This window comes from Chionomys nivalis, chromosome 24 (assembly GCF_950005125.1).
Source record: "Chionomys nivalis chromosome 24, mChiNiv1.1, whole genome shotgun sequence".
NCBI classification, from domain to species: Eukaryota; Metazoa; Chordata; class Mammalia; order Rodentia; family Cricetidae; genus Chionomys; species Chionomys nivalis.
The window spans coordinates 22,053,587-22,073,509 of NC_080109.1; the positions used below are offsets into that span (position 1 = coordinate 22,053,587).

The 19,923-nt window shown below is 41.5% G+C and overlaps 1 protein-coding gene across 12 annotated transcripts in view; it reads right to left on the minus strand.

Annotated features, from left to right (window-relative positions):
- The window catches only part of Supt20h (SPT20 homolog, SAGA complex component), a 34,601-nt gene extending 24,894 nt beyond the window's left edge, over window positions 1–9,707 (minus strand). For 6 of the 12 annotated variants that reach the window (XM_057756786.1, XM_057756781.1, XM_057756788.1 and 3 more), the window contains exons 1-7: window positions 9,441–9,707; window positions 7,332–7,418; window positions 6,124–6,159; window positions 5,534–5,592; window positions 4,827–4,893; window positions 2,955–3,081; window positions 1,004–1,107 (exon numbers count right to left, since the gene is read on the minus strand). In XM_057756786.1, the coding sequence (XP_057612769.1) occupies window positions 1,004–1,107; window positions 2,955–3,081; window positions 4,827–4,893; window positions 5,534–5,592; window positions 6,124–6,159; window positions 7,332–7,334 (396 nt within the window). In that variant the 5' untranslated portion in view covers window positions 7,335–7,418; window positions 9,441–9,707. Of the gene's footprint in view, window positions 1–1,003; window positions 1,108–2,954; window positions 3,085–4,826; window positions 4,894–5,533; window positions 5,593–6,123; window positions 6,160–7,331; window positions 7,419–9,440 lie in introns of all 12 variants that reach the window. The other 6 variants (XM_057756779.1, XM_057756787.1, XM_057756784.1 and 3 more) reach the window with 1 other exon arrangement.
- Window positions 9,708–19,923: the final 10,216 nt, after the last annotated feature.

Genomic DNA, 19,923 nt, shown 5'->3' on the forward strand with positions numbered 1-19,923 from the left:
CACATTAGAGTACTACTCTGCGGTAAAAAACAATGACTTCTCGAATTTTGCATGCAAATGGATGGAAATAGAAAATACTATCCTGAGTGAGGTAACCCAGACCCAAAAAGAAGATCATGGGATGTACTCACTCATAATTGGTTTCTAGCCATGGGTAGGGGCCATTGAGTCTATAATTTGTGATCCTAAAGAAGCTAAACAAGAGGGTAAACCCAAGGAAAAACATAGTTATCCTCCCAGCTATGGGAAATAGACAAGATTGCCGGGCAAAAAATTGGAATCTTGGGGGTGGGGTGGGATGGGGGTGAAGGGAGATGGGGAGAGAAAAGTGTGAAGGAGAGGATGAGGGGAACTGGGGGAATCGGGGTGAGTGGGGATAAAGGAAGGTTGGATAGGGGAGCAGGGAAACTCATATCTTAGTTAAGGGAGCCACGATAAACCATTTTTAACGAGCACTGTGCAATGTCTCCTTTTATGCTCTCAACACTACTGATAATACTTGTGTGTACAGCAGCTCATGTTACAACTAGCACTCAAGGGCTGAGACAAAAGGACATCACCAGTTCACAAACTAGCCAGACAGGATACAAATGAGCTCATATCTTAAAAAAACAAAACAACAAAACAAAACCACAACACAAAGGATATGTACATACTAAAATATAACACACACACACAATACAAAACATTTTTTCTGGGAGTTGAGTGTAGTTTAGCTGTAGACTGGTAGCCTAACATATATGGCCTTGAGTTCACTACCCATTGCCAAAAAGAAGGGGGAAAAAGACATTTAATTTGTGTGTGTGTGTGGGGGTGCATATGAAATACACACACACACACGCATACACATATATGTTTTAGAAATAGTTTTACTGTGTTGCCCAGGCCTGCCTCAGACTTCCTTGAGATGTTCCTGTTTCAGCCTTCTAAGCAGCTGGTATGTCACTTGTTAATATATACATGATATTTTATTCAATCAGATATTTTGTTTTATCTTTTTTACCTGTGATTTTTCAAGGAGATCAACCAAAATAGGAGGTAATTCTTCTGCATCTAAGTATTCAAGCAATTCTCCTTCTTCATAAGGCAATCGGATGGTCTCAGAATCTTAATTTTAAAACAAAAGTTATGAAAACAGGCTCACAAAAGTAAGAATTGTAATTTTTTTAAAAATAAAATACATAGAGCGTGAGAGATGGCTCAGTGGTTAAGAGCACTGCCATTCTCCTAGAGGACTTGGGTTCTGTACCTAGATCCCACATGGCAGCTTATAGCTGACTGGAACTGTCAGCTCTGTGGGCACTGGCATTCATATGTACATAACCCCCCCACCAATTATATACATATACACATAATTAAAATTAATAAAATCTTAAAATACAGCTCAGAGGCTAAGTCTTATTAGTCAATTATACCACATTGCTGGAGAACTTGTTTACTACAAAAGGTTTCAAAGAAGAACAGGAAACTAAGCACTTCTGATCCTCCTGCCTCTCCACGCCGAGTGCTAGGATTACAGGGCTCTGACATCACGTCTATGTGACGCTATGAACTAAACTCCAAGCTCTGTGTACGCTGGGCAAGTATTCCACCAGTTAAACTATATTCTTATCCCCATAAATAAAAAGCTTCACTAGCTAAATTCCTTGTAGTGATCATATTGTTAAATTCAGAGATATCTCTTTAAATAAAATCTAAGTATATTTATGTTGTAATGCTCTTCACATCCATAGTATGAGAAATCTTGTTAAAATTATTTTTAATGTTTACTATTTTTGACATCTCTATAAAATTATTCAACAGGCAATAAATGCTTAACTTTCCAGCTTTTATACTCACTATAAAGTGCAGTCAAAGTACCTTTTTAAAATATAAATAGCAATAAAAAAATGCCATTGTTAAAAATCACCCGTTCAATTAACTATAAAGAAATAATCAGGTTGACAAAATAGCTCAGTGGATAAAAGCACATGGAGCCAAGACTGAAAACCTGAATTCTATCCCTGGGACCTGTACACTAGAAGAAGAGAACTGACTTCTCTTCCTTTTAACTTTATTTATTTATATTTATTTATTATAGGTCATCCTGGGACTATAAGGGTGCCACGATCCTTTCCCCACTAAATAAAATAAAATAAAATATAAAAGAAGAGACAGGGCCTGGAGAGATGGCTCAGCAGTGAAGATCTCAGACTTTTTTTCTACAGGACTTGTTTCAATTCCCAGCACCTACATGGTGACTCAAAAGACTCAAAACCATTTTTTTTTTTTTTTTTTGATTTTTCGAGACAGGGTTTCTCCGTAGCTTTTGGTTCCTTCCTGGAACTAGCTCTTTTAGACCAGGCTGGCCTCGAACTCACACAGATCCGCCTGCCTCTGCCTCCCGAGTGCTGGGATTAAAGGCATGTACCACCACCGCCCGGCTTCAAAACCATTTTTAACTTATTCATGGAATACAACCTCTTCTTCTGCCTCTGAAGGTACCAGGCATGCAATGCAATGCATACAGGTGAAGGCAAAACATCCATACACTTAAAACAAAAATAAATTAATCTAAAAAATTTAAAGATATACTATAAACAATAATACTTGTCTTTTTTTTTTTTTTTTTTGGTTTTTTGAGACAGGGTTTCTCTGTGGTTTTGGAGCCTGTCCTAGAACTAGCTCTGTAGACCAGGCTGGTCTCGAACTCACAGAGATCCGCCTGCCTCTGCCTCCTGAGTGCTAGGATTAAAGGCGTGCGCCACCACCGCCCGGCAATAATACTTTTCAAATGTGAGTTCAGGAAGGATAATCTACACATTACAATGTTAAACATTCTAGCAAAAGTCAAGAGGAGAAAAAAACAGGATAAGAATTTGTCTTTTAGTCAGGACAATCTCTGATTAAAGGTTAAAGAACTACCCTTAAAAGCAGAGATATTTTTATGTGAAGTATACCTTGGAAGGCCTTACCTGATCCATTTTTCCCCCTGAGCATCAAAGAATACCCTTCATTTCCTGGATACAGATTGACCACTAAACATGACAAAGTTTCTTGCATAACAAGCTTCTCTAACAAGTTCACATTTCGTCTTAATTTCTGCTTTAAAAAGAAACAAAGTTCATTAAACAGTATAACCTTGAAAAACAATTCACTTACTGTCAGTGTTCCTTCCATACTGCAATCCCAAACACTCGAGAACTGTTACAATTCACAGGACAGTAATGTCAACTAAATATTTATCCACTAGCAGGCTTTATGCAAATTAACTCACAGCATAAACTGGCTATGCATGGATGTGCACCTGTAGTATCAGCCTTTAGAAGAGGTCAAGGCAAAAAGACTTGAGTTCCAGGACAGCCTGGACCATGTTACATTGCAATACCACCTTTTAAACTAGTGATTCTCAACCTGTGAGTCACAACCTCTTGAGCGGGGAGGATGGAGAGACTGACCCTTTTTGGGGGAGTTGTCACCTAAGACCATTGGAAAACACAGATATTTACACTACGTCTCCTAAGAGTAGCAAAATTACAGTATGAAGTAGCAATGAAAAAAATTTTAGGGGCTGGTGAGATGGGTCAGCAGTTAAGAGCACTGACTGCTCTTCCAGAGGTCGTGAGTTCAATTCCCAGAAACCACATGATGGCTCACAACCATCCACAGTGAGATTCTGGCCTGTAGGCACACATGTAGACAGAACACTGTATACTAAATAAATATAAATAAAGTTAAAAAAATTTAAAAAAAAAGAAAAAAAAAATAAAGTTAGGGATCACCACAACATGAGGGAATATCAGCCATCAGGAGGGCTGAGAAACACTATTCTAAACAAACAACAAAAAGAGGCATGGCAGCTAATGTCTCTAAGCCCAGCACGTGGCAGGCTAAGGCAAAAGAATCATCACCACACTTGAAGGCTAGTCAGAGCTACACAGTGAGGCTCCATGTCAAAGACAGAAACAAACAAAAGAAAGAAAAAATAAGGAGGGGAAAAAAAAGAAACCTCTATAACCAAAACACTTAATACAGATATGAAGAGTTGGGAGCCTCTTCAACTGCACAACGACAAGGCCAAAATTGTTCAACAACTTAGAATCTACTTAGACGTAAACAAGTTCAGCAAGTCTAATTAGCTCAAATATTGAGCCTAAAAAGAGCTAATTGGTGAAAGGAAGTCATTTAGACAGTTTTCTGTAAGTTCAATGCAACAGTACTAAAGAACCACCTGAATTGTTTTTTTAAATGCCTATTTCTAAATCCATACTAAAATGTTTTCTTAAAGCTGGGTGTGGTGGGACACACATTAATCCCATCACTCTAGAGGCAGGGGCATCTCAGTGAGTTCCATGCCAGCATAATAAAACTTGCATCTCAAACTACATACAATAAAGCTTTTCCTTAATAAATTCCAACTTTGCTTAAAAATGTTAATTTCTATTTATTATAATTATAGATACTTTTATGCTGAATTAAACCAGTTATGAGTTTAGTCTTTGACCAAATTCATTTTTTACTAACACACTTGAATCCTTCCTGTATGTGCAATCAAAATCTAAAGAAATGGGTTACTGAAATACTAGCTCAAGTCTGCAAAAACAAATCTCAGAGGAAAATAACGGAAGACACACTGTGGCTTTGTTTATTACCCAGACCATCACTAACTCAGACAGATTAGCCAGGGAATGGAATTGGGTCAGTCAAAAAACTGAGTGGAGTCCGACTGAAAAAGACATTCAACCATGAAGATATAAATCACTAGCTGCTTCAAACATAATGGTCTACACTTGCTCTTCTACTACAACTACAAAGCCCAGTAATAAAGAGAATTTATATTTATTTACCTTAACCTCAGGTTCTTTCTCACATTCTTCAACATACAAGTCATACAGTTTTTGGAATATAGATTTTCTAGGAAAAAAAGTAATAAATATACAAGGTAAAAATCATCATAAAATGATTTTGCTTGTTTTTCATTAATTTAAATATTTCAGTTCTGTAATGAAACCCCACAGATAAGACTTTAATTAATATAGTACATTACCCCTGTATATATGACAAAATATTAATTCCAATGTTTCTACATCAATATGGCTGTTAATTCCTATCAATGCCAATTCAACATGGTAAAGGCATGAGTGTTACATTGTAGGGCTCAATCTAAGAATTCATAATACAGTCTGATCATCTCAGGACTATCTAAAATGCTTGAGATCTGCACTGTTTTGGATTTCTTTGGCTTTTGAAATAGAGGTTATAGGGCAGGCTCATATACATTTACAGAAAGACAAAAGACAATTTTATATACTACTTTTTACTGTGGCGGCATTTTAATTATAATCTGTCACATAAACTAGATATGAAAAGGTCCATTTGTGATATTCCATCATGAGTCCTACGTTCCAAATTTTGGAATATCTCACATTTCCAGGTCAAGGATGCCCAACCTGTCTGAAGAACTGACAGCATGTGAAATGCCCAGAAAGAAAATACTAAGTGGTAGTTATCTCATTTCACTGATGCAAAGATGTTATCAATTAAATAGTCATACCTTCCACTAGATAGGTATTTCCTTCTAGGAGGTCTCTGCCGAGCACTTTCAACAATATACTGAAAGAGAGGAGCTGGTCAAACACTTTGTATTCAGCTTTTACATGAACAACTATACACCTACATCTACAACAGGTCAGGCTGAAAAGTCCACTTAGTCTCCTAGGCTCTGTCATGTGTAAACTTACACCTTGTACACAGGTCATAATCAAAATTTAAATTCCACTAAGACTCACCTAACATTTCAGTACAGTAAATTGCAATTTCACAGGAAAAATATATTCTAAATGTCTTATAGCTACATTTACTTTTAAATTGCACATCAGACTGCAACGGCCCATATTTTAAGATATTTTAGAGAAACTCATCAGGATAGAAAAACAACTTTAGAAATTCTATGGTCTTGTTTAAATAACTTTACTTTATAGCTTAACAAGAATTTCACATGACTGATAATTCAGACATCATCCAGCTTCACATATGCACAGTAAAATATTTAGCACACTTAGCCTAAAATACTATATTCTCTTGAAGATTACAAAAATTTCTTTCTTATGAAATTTCTGTCAGTTACAATCAGTCATGTCTCACCTCTGCACGATCCAAAGCTTGCTCCAGAGCTTGCTGCTATAAAAAACAAATAGCATATTTGGCAATATTATTTTCAGAAAAAGTGAATACGTACTTGACACTTTTCACTAAGTGTTTGTTTCCTGCCCTGAAACAAGGAAAATGCTTTATTTCTCTTCTTTATCCTCCAATGCATTACTGGGATTTTGTTTTGTTTTGATTTTTATGACTGTTTTGGGTATTTGATCATTAAGCAAATAAAAAAATGCTAAAATGGCATCTACAGTCAGTATCTGGCAGCCTGACATGCCTGTACCACATATTCATATTCCTCTCAAATACTTACGTGTATCATTAATACACACACATAAAAAGTTAAGAGTCCCACAGTGAAAATTCCCACTTTTCTCTAACGGTAGAGATATAAACAGGCAAGACCTCCAGAGTAGGAAGATGATGCAACATCACAACTCTATTCCCTACAGAGGTTAGAGATGGGGCCACATCCTTACTTCACTTTGTAGTCCAGCCTGGCCTTTGACTCTCAGGGACTCTAAGACCTGAGTATCCCAAGTATTGAGATTACAGGTGTGACAAACTAAACCTGTCTACATTTATTAATTTTAAAGCATGCAAGTAAAGGAGTTTGGGGAAATAGTTTCGAGTGCCAGCCACACAATCATGAAGACCAGAGTTTAATCTAGTTCAATCTCCAGAGTCCACAGAAGCAAGCTAGACTGGCTGGCACACAGCTGAGATCCCAAGGATGGGAAGTAGACCTCAGGGACCAGCCTGACCTACTCAGCCAGTTCTAGACCCAAGAGACTATCTGAAAATAAAAGGTGGACAGAGCTGGAGGAGGAATATTAAAGTTATTCTCATTTTTTTTACATACATATATACTCACCTGTGCAGAATATGTACAAAAACGATGTAAGAGGAAACTTAAAACACAAGAAATCCAACCCTCCTCCCAAATAATTTGCATTTATATCAACCTCCTTGCCAAAGATTTAGAAAAATGGAAAGGCAAAATCAACTTTTAATCTGTGATTCAGATGTGATAATCCTACCACTGATTGATAGGACACCAGTCATTTATTTTATAGACAATATTTTGACATGACTGCTAAGTTATTTGAGTGTTTCTGTATACTATTATCTTTATGGAGCTAAAGGAAGAGAATACCTGTAAAATACAAATTTTAGCACGCTGTGTCACAGCTTACCATTGCAGCGTAAGATACAGATCCAAAAAGAAGATAAAACTTAGATGTGTTGTGGAAGTGGAGTGGAAATCATGTCTTTCTCATATACTGCAAAAAACAAAAATGTAAGACTCTTAGCCTAAGACCACAAGAAGAAAGACTGTCATTATCAGGAAAATTCCTCAAGGCACATATATTTCTAACACATTTTTAAAACAAACCACAAGAAAACGTTCTACCCCCCCCCCCCACACACACACACTGAGAAAAGCAGCTCTCACTAAGAAGGGGTAACCAGTCTCAAAGTTCAAATCACTAACCCCACCACCAAATGTAGTACACTGAGAAAACACTGCCTTCTAAAACGGGGTTTCTTTTTTTTTTTTTTTTTCGAGACAGGGTTTCTCTGTGGCTTTGGAGCCTGTCCTGGAACTAGCTCCGTAGACCAGGCTGGTCTCGAACTCACAGAGATCCGCCTGCCTCGGCCTCCCGAGTGCTGGGATTAAAGGCGTGCGCCACCATCGCCCGGCCTAAAACGGGGTTTCAAGCATCATTACAGGTCCCTTTTCCTTACACATTCTACAGCCTGCCCTCTGGCTTTGACAGCTAGGTAGGTCACTTTACAAATCAGTTTTTAACCACACCTGAAGCAAATCCAGAAACAAAACAAAACAGAAACAAAAAACCTCAGTCGGTCGGTGTCGTCCCTCCCCTGCCCCACCCCCCAATGACCAGGCTACATTTCCCAGAAAGCTTTGAGCCTTTTCCTTAAGAAAAGGAGACACATCCCTGAAGAACTTTTCTTCTAAGGCAGGGATACTCGCCCAGCTTAAGATGGATGCCAACACCTGTCTCTGGATTCTGGTCAAAGACTGGAATGGGGTAAGGGTCCAGAAATTAGAAGAACCCACAGTGGAAGCCAACTATTCTAATTCCTCCTGTCTACCAGAGTGACACCCTGTGCTCTGAAGATAACAAAGGTGTTTCACTGCTATTCTTTCCCCGTCATTTGTACTTACTGCCACCTATCTATGCGACTCTGATAAATGCAAATTCCAGCAACGAAAAATCAAGATTTCATGTGCCAAACTCTTTTTCGGAGGGAAGGATCCCAAAGCTTAAGTCAGTACAGGCTAAAGGAATATTATCTGGCAGTATTAATTTTTAAAAGCCTAAATGTGGATTCTAGAAATAAGCTTTTTAAGAAGGACACTAATCCTATCTTTGCATTGCTAGAGGAAGCATAAGTTGAACTTATATGAAATCCTTCTGACCATGAAGCTATACTATGGACTTACAAGTGCAATTCGGTAGCTCAAATGAGTTTCTTTTTCTTACTAAATTAAAAGGGAGGGGTATTTTTAAACTATTTTATTGCACAGAAGAACGAGCATACACTTCGTGTTATCTCTCACATTCTGCTTGTAAATATACTGTATGAGATCCCGTGTGAAAACTATTATAAACATTATCGACAGCTCTATTTTATAGAGAACTCGATGCAGGCGACTCTCCCAAGTACCACAGACCTACGCAGACACCCTGTCCATTTCAATGTGTCACCTTATGTTGTAGTTACTATTCCACCCTCCACCCCACTCACTCCCGCACCCATGGTTTCTTAAGCAAAGCGTTACGAATTGACTTGATGACAACACTCACGTATTTCCCCCTTAATGTTGATGTTACGTTTACGCCAATCACAGTCCCCGTACTCAATATAACTTAAGTCTACGCTCCTCTATGCTTTTGCACTTGGCGTCCGAACTAGGGACTCCGATGGCTTCCAGGGTAGCCATCCATCAGCTACACTGATTTCCCCGGTGAACTTGGGTCTCAACTGCCTGTTTCTTGCTTTTTTTTTTTTTTTTTTTTTTTTTTTTTTTTTTGCTTTTTCGAGACAGGGTTTCTCTGTAGTTTTTGGTTCCTGTCCTGGAACTAGCTCTTGTAGACCAGGCTTTTTTTTTTTTTTTTTTTTTTTTTTTTTTTTTTGGTTTTTGTTTCTAACCCAGGCTTTACCCTCAGAACGCCAACTCCACAGAGAAGCAGCCGGCTTTTCTTCAATCCTCCCCAGGGACCCCGCCCCCGAAGAAGCGCTCGGCCAAGCCCGCCGAGAGTTTCCAGAAATACCTGTGGCGGAGCCAGAAGGAGCAGCAGCAGCTGCAGCGCAGGCCGACCGGGCCGAGAGCAGCCGAGGGGCGTTCACGCAGGGCGGCCGCCGCCGGGCCCGCCCGAGCCGAGACTCTCCCAGACCCGGATCGACCTCCGCCCCGTCACCTCCGACCCCGGCAGCTCCGGGACACCTGACCCACACCCCGAGCCCGGCCGACCCGCCCACCTCCACCGCCCGCCGCGGCCTCCGGCCTCAGACCTGGCCTCAAGCCTGCCGTAACGCCTCCCCGAACCTCCAACCGCCACTTCCGGCGGCAGCGCTTCCGATTGGCGAGTTCAGCGTGGAAGGGGCGGGACTTAAGGCTGTGCGAGGCCCGACGCGACTCTCACGCACACCTCCACCAGCGGGTTCCGGCGGCCGTTCTTCTAATTGGCGGGCTGAGCGGGGCGGGCGGGGTTGGAGGCGGGGCGGTGGCCGGAAGTTTTGTGATGGGCTGGGAGCGCTGGGGAGAGCCGCGGTTTTTCAATGGCTTTAGCGGAGCTTCAAGAGTGGGCGGAAGCCTGGAGCAAGTTCTCAGGCATGTTTGGGTGGCGCGGGAGCGCGTGGGTGTGAGTTTGGGGGTGCCAGCGAATTCCTTAGTGTTTTTACACATTTTTGGTTTGTGTATGCACGCGGTGCCTGTGGAGCTCAGGAAATTCCTTAGTCCTTTTTACACCGTTTTCCTTAGCTTTTTTACACCTATTTGGTGTGTGTGTGCGTGCGCATGCAGCGCTTGTGGAGGTCACCGAACGTTTTTACGTCTGTGTGTGTGTGTGTGTGTGTGTATGTGTGTGCGTGCTTGCGGCGCCTTTATCAGTACTCCATCTCCCAATACCAACTTTATCTTAACCACACCAGAGTTGTCCTCTGACCTACACACACACACACACAAATAAGTGCAATGTCAAAAGAGTAGAAGCAGTGTTTACTAAAAGCAGTGATAGTTGCTTTTGCCTGCAAATGTTAAGTGAGTCCTGGTAAAGATTCGCATCTGCCTTCACCGGCCCCAGACTCCTCCCTTTTCGCCGTTACAGTTGTTTGTGGGGACCCCCAGAATTGGGCCTCTGCCCTAAGACTCTACTACCATGTGCCCACACGTAATTCAGTTTTGTGGCTAAGAGTTCATCGTTTATACAGATAACATAATTTTATCCACCCTCTAATGGTGGGCATTTGGGTTGTTTTCTACCTTCGTGCTGCTGTGTTGAAGCTGCTGAAAATACTTAAGTACAGGTATTTGGGTCTCTGCACTATTGGACTCAAACGTTTGGCTCAGCTAGAACTCAGGAGACAGAATTGGTAGACGAGTTTTATTCAAAGCCAGCCCTTGACTGATATGGTGGTTCATGCCTATAATCCCAGCACTCTGGAGGCTGCGTCAGGACAGCCACAAATCTAAGGCCCTTGTGTTTTGTAGTGACTTGCAGACTGGGCTGCATTACAGAACTAGACACTGCTTCAAACAAACAAACCAAAAAGCCACACCCAAAGACAGATATTTGTCCTTAGGGGATTTTGTCCCTGCCTCTAGGTGAGCATTGGTCTTGTGTCAGAAATCAAACAGCCTAATTCTGAAGCTGAAGCAAAACAGCACAAAAAACTACATCACAGACAGGGTGGTTGGAAAGGAAGACACTGGCAGACTGTATTGACTGGTAGAATACATGCACATTTTATTCTGTGAGTGAGAATTTGATAGTCATGCTTTTTCTGGAAAGCGAGGGGACTGTTAGCGTCCTTGTACGTCTTTGCTCTTGTTTCACAGTGTGCCTGTATTCCGCCTGCACTGAGCTGGTGTTGCGATAAAGAGAGACCAAAGTTCCAGCATAAGCCCTCGACAGTGTTATATATAGTTAGTATTATACATGTGGTTCTGGCTGAACTGAAACTTAATGTACAGACCAGACTGGCTTCGAACTCACAGAAGTCCACCTCCCTCTGCCTCCTGGGTGCTGGATTGAAGGTGTGCGCTACACATTGCGCTTTTAAAGAGCAGCCTCTAACATTAACAGACAAAAGGCAGTTCTAACAGAGATCTACGCACTCTGGCCCTGAGTGTGCTTGTGACGCTATCCTGAGTTCCCACACATTAGTGGGGGCTTAGTTGTGGAGTCGAAGGCGTGACTTCCCTGCTCTAACCTGGGAAAATGATATTTTCTTGAGTTTCATTTTCTCCCTGTTCCCTAAGTCCTGCCTCCCTGTTTCCAACCTTATTACTGAGCTCCAGCCTCTCTCACTACAGGTGGGAAATGAAGGCTGGGAGAGGTAGAGTATCACCTTCGTGTGTTGAGGCCCAGACTGAGTTGAAGATTGGCTGGAGGCCTTAATGGGATGTGGACACTTTGCCTTTCACCTATCCCGGGTAATGCCAGGAAAGGCCCATGGACTGGCACCAGGGCTTGAGGGGCTGTAGTCCAGAAACTGGCACTTGGCATCCACCATATGCATGTGGTCAAATGTTCCAGACACTGAGATGTAAAGTGCTTGATTTGTTGTTCCAGAAAGTACCTTGCTACGGGCAAACGAGACATTTTGAGCACTCTGCAGTTCTGCTGTCTGATGCTCCTTACTGGTGTGTTTTCCCCTTCCCCGTTAGAGGGTGTAAAAAGAGCTCTGCAGCTAATGAACTTGGTGCCCTGGGTCGTCACCCTTTGCAGCCCTCCTGACCCCAGCTTCTCGTTCTTTCCATTTGTCAGCTCTTCCTTTCTCTTTCATACTTGGTCTTTTTCTTGGCACCTTGTCTGGAGCCCTAATGAGGCTAGTTCATGTCCTGTGTGGATGCCAGGTTGTAACAGTAAGGGTAGATGCATGAGACCTTCTTTCCCGCCTGTTTCCGCCTTGCAAGATGCCCTCCACACTTCCTGTGCCTAGATCATCTTGTATCCTCTCTGTTAAATACTTTTGCTGAGCCCCTGGTGTGCACAAAATAAACTCTTCATCTTTGTTATTGTTGTGAATTATCCACCAGAGAAAACTTCTCAGACACAGGGTTAAGCCAATAGAAAGTCTTTATTAGCCAGCCAGCGACTACGCTTAGTGTTCAGGGTCCCAGTGCAGCTCCACCTTTTATCAGGCTTGGTTTTAAGCACAAAATCCATGTCCTGGACTGACATACTTCAGTTAACAAGAACAGTTAGCCAGAAATGAAACCACAGAAGCCAAAAGCAAGGCTAGTACATTCAGAGACTTTGCCAGAACTATGGATTTGGATGATCAGGTCTTCATTTTTGTTTTTGGCAGGCAGCACTGTCTCCTTGCTGACTTTATGGCCTGAATGGTAGGTGTCCATTATTGTGTCCGTGTTGCCTGCTAAGGTCTGGGCCCTGTTACAACAGGACAATAAGGCGCTGTGTACTCTGGTCCCCTGCGATTCCTGACTGAGTCCTCCACAGTCGCTCCTTTTACACACTGGCCTTTTGTTATATCAGCACCTTACCTTGTTACAGATCTGCTTTTTCTTTACTTTCTAGATGGGATCTCCCAGGGTGTCCTCCAACTCTGAGTAGCTGAAGATGCCCTTGAACTCCTGATCCTCCTGCCTCCAACTCTCAAATTGCTGTTACTTTAGAGATTTGCCATCTCACCTGGCCTCAAAGTTGATTTTTTTTTTTTAATCAACAAGTTTGATTGGTTTCAAGGGTATTTCAGGTGGGACTGAATTTTGCTGGTGGCTTCGCATTAGGAAAGTTACAGTGTCATTTTCTCTCTGTGACTGTGATAGTTTGAAAGAAAAGTCCTCCAAAGGAAGTGGTACTATTAGGAGGTAATGACTTTGTTGGAGTAGGTGTGGCCTTGTTAGAGGAAATGTGCCACTGTGGGGGTGGACTTTGAGGTCTCCTTTGCTCAAGCTATGCTCAGTGTGGTAAGTAGTTCACTTCCTGTCACCAATGGGCCAAGAACTCTCCACTCCTTCTCCAGTACCATGACTGCCTACATGCTTGTCATGCTTCTCGTCATGAAAATAATGGACTAAACCTCAGAAACTATAAGCCAACTGAATTAAATATTTCCTTTTATAGAAGTTGCCATAGTCATGGTGCCTCTTCACAGCAATAGAAACCATAACTAAGATAGTGACATTAAATTATTTAATAGATTTAGTTATTAATTCTGTTTAGCCACTAGAGGTCAGAACTTCACTTTAAAATAAGTACTGCACCAGTTTTCATAACAGTTTCAACTTTTGGCTTATGAAGGGTTGGCACAAAAATCGGTTTTTTGATAGTTCCATGTGTTTGTCAGGGTTCTCTGTAGTAACAGAGCTTAATGAATGATTCTCTCTATCTATAGAAAGGGGATTTATTAGAACATCTTACAAGCTGTAGTCCCACTAGTTCAATGGCTATCTCTGAATGGAAGTTCTAAGAATCCAGAAGGCTGGGTGTCTCAGCAGGTCTCCAGTAGATGCTGGAATCCTGAAGAAGGCTTTAATGTTAGTGAAGGGATGGACTTGCTAGCAAGGCAAGAGTAAGCAGGCAAAGCAAAAGCTTCTTTCTTCCACGTCCTATATAGGCTTCCAGCAGAAGGTGTGGCCCAGATTAGAGGTGAGTTTTCCCAGCTCAAAGATCTGGAGTGAAGGTGTGTCTGATATCTTAAAGATCCAGATTAGAAGTGGAACTTCCTATTACAGATTAATCTAAATGGTGAATGCCTTTGATCCCAATACTCAGGAGGCAGAGGCAGGTGGATCTCTGTGAGTTTGCGGCCAACCTGGTCTACAGAGCGATTTCTAGGACTGGCTCCATAGCTACTGAGAAACCCTGTCTCAAACAACAACAACAACAACAACAAAATCATTCACAATTGTCTCCTCTATGTTGGGGTTTTAGTTTATTCCGGATGTTGTCATGGAATATTAGTTTAAGATGTGTTACATTCATTTATGCTGTGGAATATTTGTTTAATGATGCAAAGATGTGTTGCATTCTTTTAAGTTACACGTGTTTAACTCTATAAAACTGTTACTGTACTTGTCTAAAACTCCTGATTGATCTAATAAAGAGCTGAACGTCCAGTAACTATGCAGGAGAGAGAAATAGGCGGGATTGGCAAGCAGAGAGAATAAATAGGAGGAGAAATCTAGGGAAGGGGGAGGACTGAGAAAAGGAGGAGAGGAGGATGCTAGGGGCCAGCCACCTAGCCACGCAGCCAGCCACGGAGTAAGAAGAAAAAAAGATACAGAATAAAGAAAGGTACAAAGCCCAGTGGAAAAATGTAGTTAAAGAGATAGGCTAATTGAAGTTAGAAGAGCTGGCTAGAAATAAACCAAGCTAAGACTGAGCATTTATAAGTAAGAATAAGTTTCCATGTATTTATTTGGGAGCTGTGGGATGGACCCCCAAAGAGTTAAAAAAAAAATCTACAAGTTGACAAGAATAGCTATCACATTCTGAGGATCACACCCAGTGCCTTACCCAGACCCTATATACCCAGCCCTGTTTAGATTGTTTTGAGGTGGGGTCTTGTCCAGTTACGCAAACTCACCGTGAACTTACCCTGTAATGTGGGCAGGCCCTCAAGGTTTGCTCCTCCTGCTTTAGTCTCCCAGGAACTGGGACTGCAGCTTGAACTTCTGCCCATCCTTCCTCAACCTCCATAATATTTGGGGCTGCCAATGTGTGTGCCACATTTCCTGGCCCTAGGGGCACTTTTATAGATTATGGGTTTTGACCAGGGCATCATAGCACACACTTGTAATCCAAGCACTTAGGAATTGGGGATTGGAGGATCAGGAGGAGTTCAAGGGGGTCTTGGCTATACAGAAAGTTCCAGGCTAGCCTGCAAAGCCAAGAGACCCTACCCAATAACAACAACAAAAAACAAAACAAACAAAAACAAAAAAACTTATATGACATCTTTTTTTGAGTACTGGAGATTGAACCTAGGTCCTACTACATGTAAGTGGATCTACCGCTGAGCTATAGCTACAGTATTTTTTAAGTAGTTAATTTTTGTTGCAGACTCTCTGTAGTCAGGCTAGCTCAGACTTCATGAGGCTGCAGCTCCAGCCTCCTGAGTGCTAGAGTTAGATGTGCACACCACTCATCTACCTCCCTTGGTGTATCTGATTACTAACAAATGACCCAGCATCACAATTTATTGAGTAAATCATTTCGTCTAAACATAAAATAGCTACCCAGTATAGTTAGTGAGTTATCACATATTTCCTCCCTCTTGCTAGATTCTCTTATCTTCCAAAATGAAATTTAATGTTTTCTCTTTTGGTCACCTTTTAGAAAAAGCTCATAGTTCTAGAATTAGGTGTTATATAGAAATATGAAATTCACAGAACATTAGGGATGTGTCTGTTTTGCTTTTTGAGACAGTCTTACTATGTAGTAGAGGATGGTCTCAGACTCAGTCTCTTAAACTGCTGTGACAAGCACACAGCACTACACGAGGCGCTCACATAGTGTTAAGCACTCCAACAGGGATCCATTCATTTGTTTCTGTAATTTATTTGGTAACCATTCCTACAGCACAGAAGTCAGACTGCAGAGAGGAGGATGAGAGCTGGGCTGCAGTACTCAGGGGTCAGAGGGAGGCAGTTCTCTGAGTCTGAGGACAGTCCAGCCTGCATAGTGAGTTCCAGACCAGCCAGGAATACATGGTAAGGCTCTGTCTCAAAACAAAAATAAAAATTAAAAAGAAAGAAAGCTTTTTGAGTGTGTTTATATTTTGCTGATGGTGAGAGGACATCCAGAAGGAGATCTTTGCTCTAGTTTACTAGGGCATTAGAGGATGCCTGCCATGAGTAAACTACAGTGGGAGCAGAATAGCCCATCAGGAGCACGCGGAGTGATTGATGGATAAACACTTGGGCATGTTTGTATTCGGGCTGGGGAGTATTTTAAGCACCTGGACTTCAGCTAATCCCATTTCCCAAAGCAGTAATGTTCTCCATACTAGCATAGCTACCCCAGGAAGCCAAACAAAGATGGACTGCCAACAATTGAGGCTGAGTCACATGTGTTTGGTGTCAGCAGTTCAGATTAAACAACTGTTGGGATTTAAACAATGCATATTTCCTATTTAAATTTCCCCCCCACAAAAATAATTAATATGAACATGGAAAAATAACTAAAAGTTACAGAATATGCTATGCAGAGTTTCTAAGAAGTAAGAAAAAGGAACTTTATGAGGTGTATGTTGAATACAAAAATTGGCTATCAAAAGGCTCTCGTAAACTTTGAAGCTTGTAACACGGGCCTGTTTAAGATAGTCTCAAAAAGTAGATAATTAGGATCAAATCAACCCCATGGCTCTTCAGTTCTAGTGAAGTTGTTCCTACATCTAGGAAACTGCCATGTATCTTCCCCTGTGTTGTGGCCATACATTGTTCTTAGATTGGAAGTCACTTTGCTGTTCTCTGTATAACTTTATGCATGGTTGCAGGTCCAAAAATGCTTCCTTTCCTTCACACAGTACCCAAGTAGATTAAAGGTTTGATGGACACTCTTCCTTGGACGTTTATTTACCGAGTTTCTGGTATATTTTGAAAGCATGCTGCTCCATGCCTACTCAGCTACTTGGTAACTATCTAAAGTAGAGCCCAAGCCTGCCCTTCCTTCTCTGCCTGTTTTAGAGACCTCTAAAACTCGGACACAAGAAGTATCCTTTGTCTAGAGTTCCTGGGACCACACAGACGGGGTCTCCCGGAGTAGGCCTGCCTAGCCTAGAACTCACTATGTAGGCCAGATTGGCCTCAACCTCAGAGAACTCTGCCTGTCTTTGCTCCCAAAGTGCTGGGGTTAAAAGGCACTCGCCATCATGTCTGCCCCTCAAGTAATTTTTGATTCACTACTTAGTTAGCAGGGTTAACACTTTCTGCTATTATTACATATTATAATAATATTATTATATTATTATATAAAGACAAGAATAACTAAATGGTTAGTGACGACTTATAAATTGCCATCATAATTTAACCTTCCCCATAGTTCAGTTAGTTTTCACAGAGAGATGCTTGACACAATACAATACAATGTTGATACAATTGTCCCAAGAAGGCTGAATCCAAGCACGTGGCTGAATCAAATATATCAGAATGCATATTTTTAGGGATATTTTGCACAAAAATCTGGAAAATGTTTTCTCGCATCCCTGTCCAACATACATCCCCGATTCAGTGAGCTTGAAGGGTGAAAAGTTTGCAATTGTAGAATGAATCTTTCAGTTGGTCACCTCATCACTTACTGCTGCTAAAGGGTCTAAAGAGAATATTGGAATTCACTGCGTCCTCTCTGACCCTTCTGCTGGGGGCTTCTGCTCTCCCTGCTGACACTTACTCTTCTATCCAACAGTCACAGATTTAGCTGGCTAATCTCTCCTGGCACGGGGTTTGAATCACTTTATTGGTTCACAGAAATGAAGTCACCGTCAGATGGGAGCATTTAAGTGTGTTATTTAATATGTTGGAACAATGAATCCTAGAAAGCATTTTTATGAAAAATGTCAAGCCACATAACTTTCTGTTTTCCTTTATCAAAAAAAAATCTCTCACAGGAATTACACTATAATGATATGATTTCTTTCTTTAATTCATTTATTTTTGAGGCATGGTCTCACTATGTTAGCCAAGCTGTCCTGCCTGGAACTCCAGATCGTCCTGAGATCTTGGATTATGGGAAAGGCACTACCATAACAGCTAAGACTTGCTTCCTACCAGTGCTAATTGGGAGCTAGCACGGGGGACACCAACATTCAGATGACAGGATGAAGTGAGCAAGTAGAAGGTACTAGGTAGAGCACGGAAGACAGTGGAGCCAGGCACATCTTAGCGCATTGTGAGCAAACACACAGTCAAAAGCAGCTGAAAACACAGTGTGACTACGGACCCAAGACGGGCAGCAAAAAAGTAACAAGTCACATGACAAGCCCACCTGGCCAAGGACAAAGACCAGCCTCACTGGAAATGGCCAAACCCAGATGGGATAAATTATAGGTTGAGATTGGTGATGTGTTGCCATCCTTTGAGTTCCAGGCTGTTGACTAAAATATAGTGTCATGAAAGACCAAGAAGAATGATGCTGGTGTAACCCCAGGACATGGGCAGTCAAAGCTGAGGAGGGTCAGGAATTAGTCTTAGTCATTCTTCATCACCTAGTCATTCAAGGCCAGCTCTTGCAATAAATACCTTCTTTTTTTAAAAAAAAAAAATATTGCTGAACTTCATGGTTTGTTTTCTACATGAGATCTTTTGTTGTTGTTTTTTAATCAGTGACTTTTTGATTTATTTATTTATTTATTTATTTATTTATTTATTTATTTATTATGTATACAACATTCTGCCTCCATGTATGCCCTCACGCCAGAAGAGGGCACCAGACGTCATTACAGATGGTTGTGAGCCACCGTGTGGTTGCTGGGAATTGAACTCAGGACCTCTGGAAGAGCAACCAGTGCTCTTTAACAACTGAGCCATCTCTCCAGCCCAATAAATACCTTCTTTCAAGTAAACAAGCCAACAGGCAAAAACCAAGCAAACTGAAGAATGGTGCACAAAGATGCAAGGTGGCTTTGACTCTACTGGAACCAGGGTTTTCACACTGTGTGGTCAAACCTCTCCAATTACTAGAAGACAGAGAGCTATCCCCCACCTCCAAAGTTAAATATGGTGCTGGGAACTGGGCCCATCTAGAGCCTTGAATGTACTAGGTAAGCATTCTGCTGTTGAATCACATCCACCACCCCTATTTCTTAAACTTTTTATTTCGAGGCAGAGCCTTGTTACGTTTCTTACACTGGCCTTCAATTTTCTTTGCAGCCCAGTCCCTACCGTATCCAGCTCACTTAGTGCTTACTTGGCCTGTACCAAGAGTCTAGGTTCAACCCCCAAGCCTGAAATTAAAACATCGATGTAAAAAGCCACCAAATTTTTGATAATTGAGAATCCTGTTAAAGTTATTCAGTTCCAGGAAAGTAGGAAGGGAGGGAGAGAGAGAGGGAAGGTGAGAGGAAAGGAAGGAGGGAGGAGAGGAGGGAAGAGAGGAGGGAGGGGAGGAGAGAGGGAGGAAATGTCCCTTCTCCTAAAGTGTTTGAAGACTCAATGTGTGGGAGCAGAGGTAGATTGGTTAGGATTCTTTATGACAAGTGACTGCTACCTAATTTGAAATGGTTCAGGCAAAAGAGATTTACTGGTTTATGTAAATGAAAAGCCCAGGATTGCTGCTTCAGGGATGCTTCTCCCTAGACACTAAAATGATGTTGCCAGTGATTTGGTCTCTTCATCTATGGACTTTTCTTTTTGTTCACTTCATTTTTCTTCCAGGTTCTCTTTAAAATTATAGGAAATGGTCCAAGTATACTTTTTTTTTTTTTTTTTTTTTTTTTTTTTTTTTTTTTTTTTGGTTTTTCGAGACAGGGTTTCTCTGTGGTTTTGAAGCCTGTCCTGGAACTAGCTCTTGTAGACCAGGCTGATCTCGAACTCACAGAGATCCGCCTGCCTCTGCCTCCCGAGTG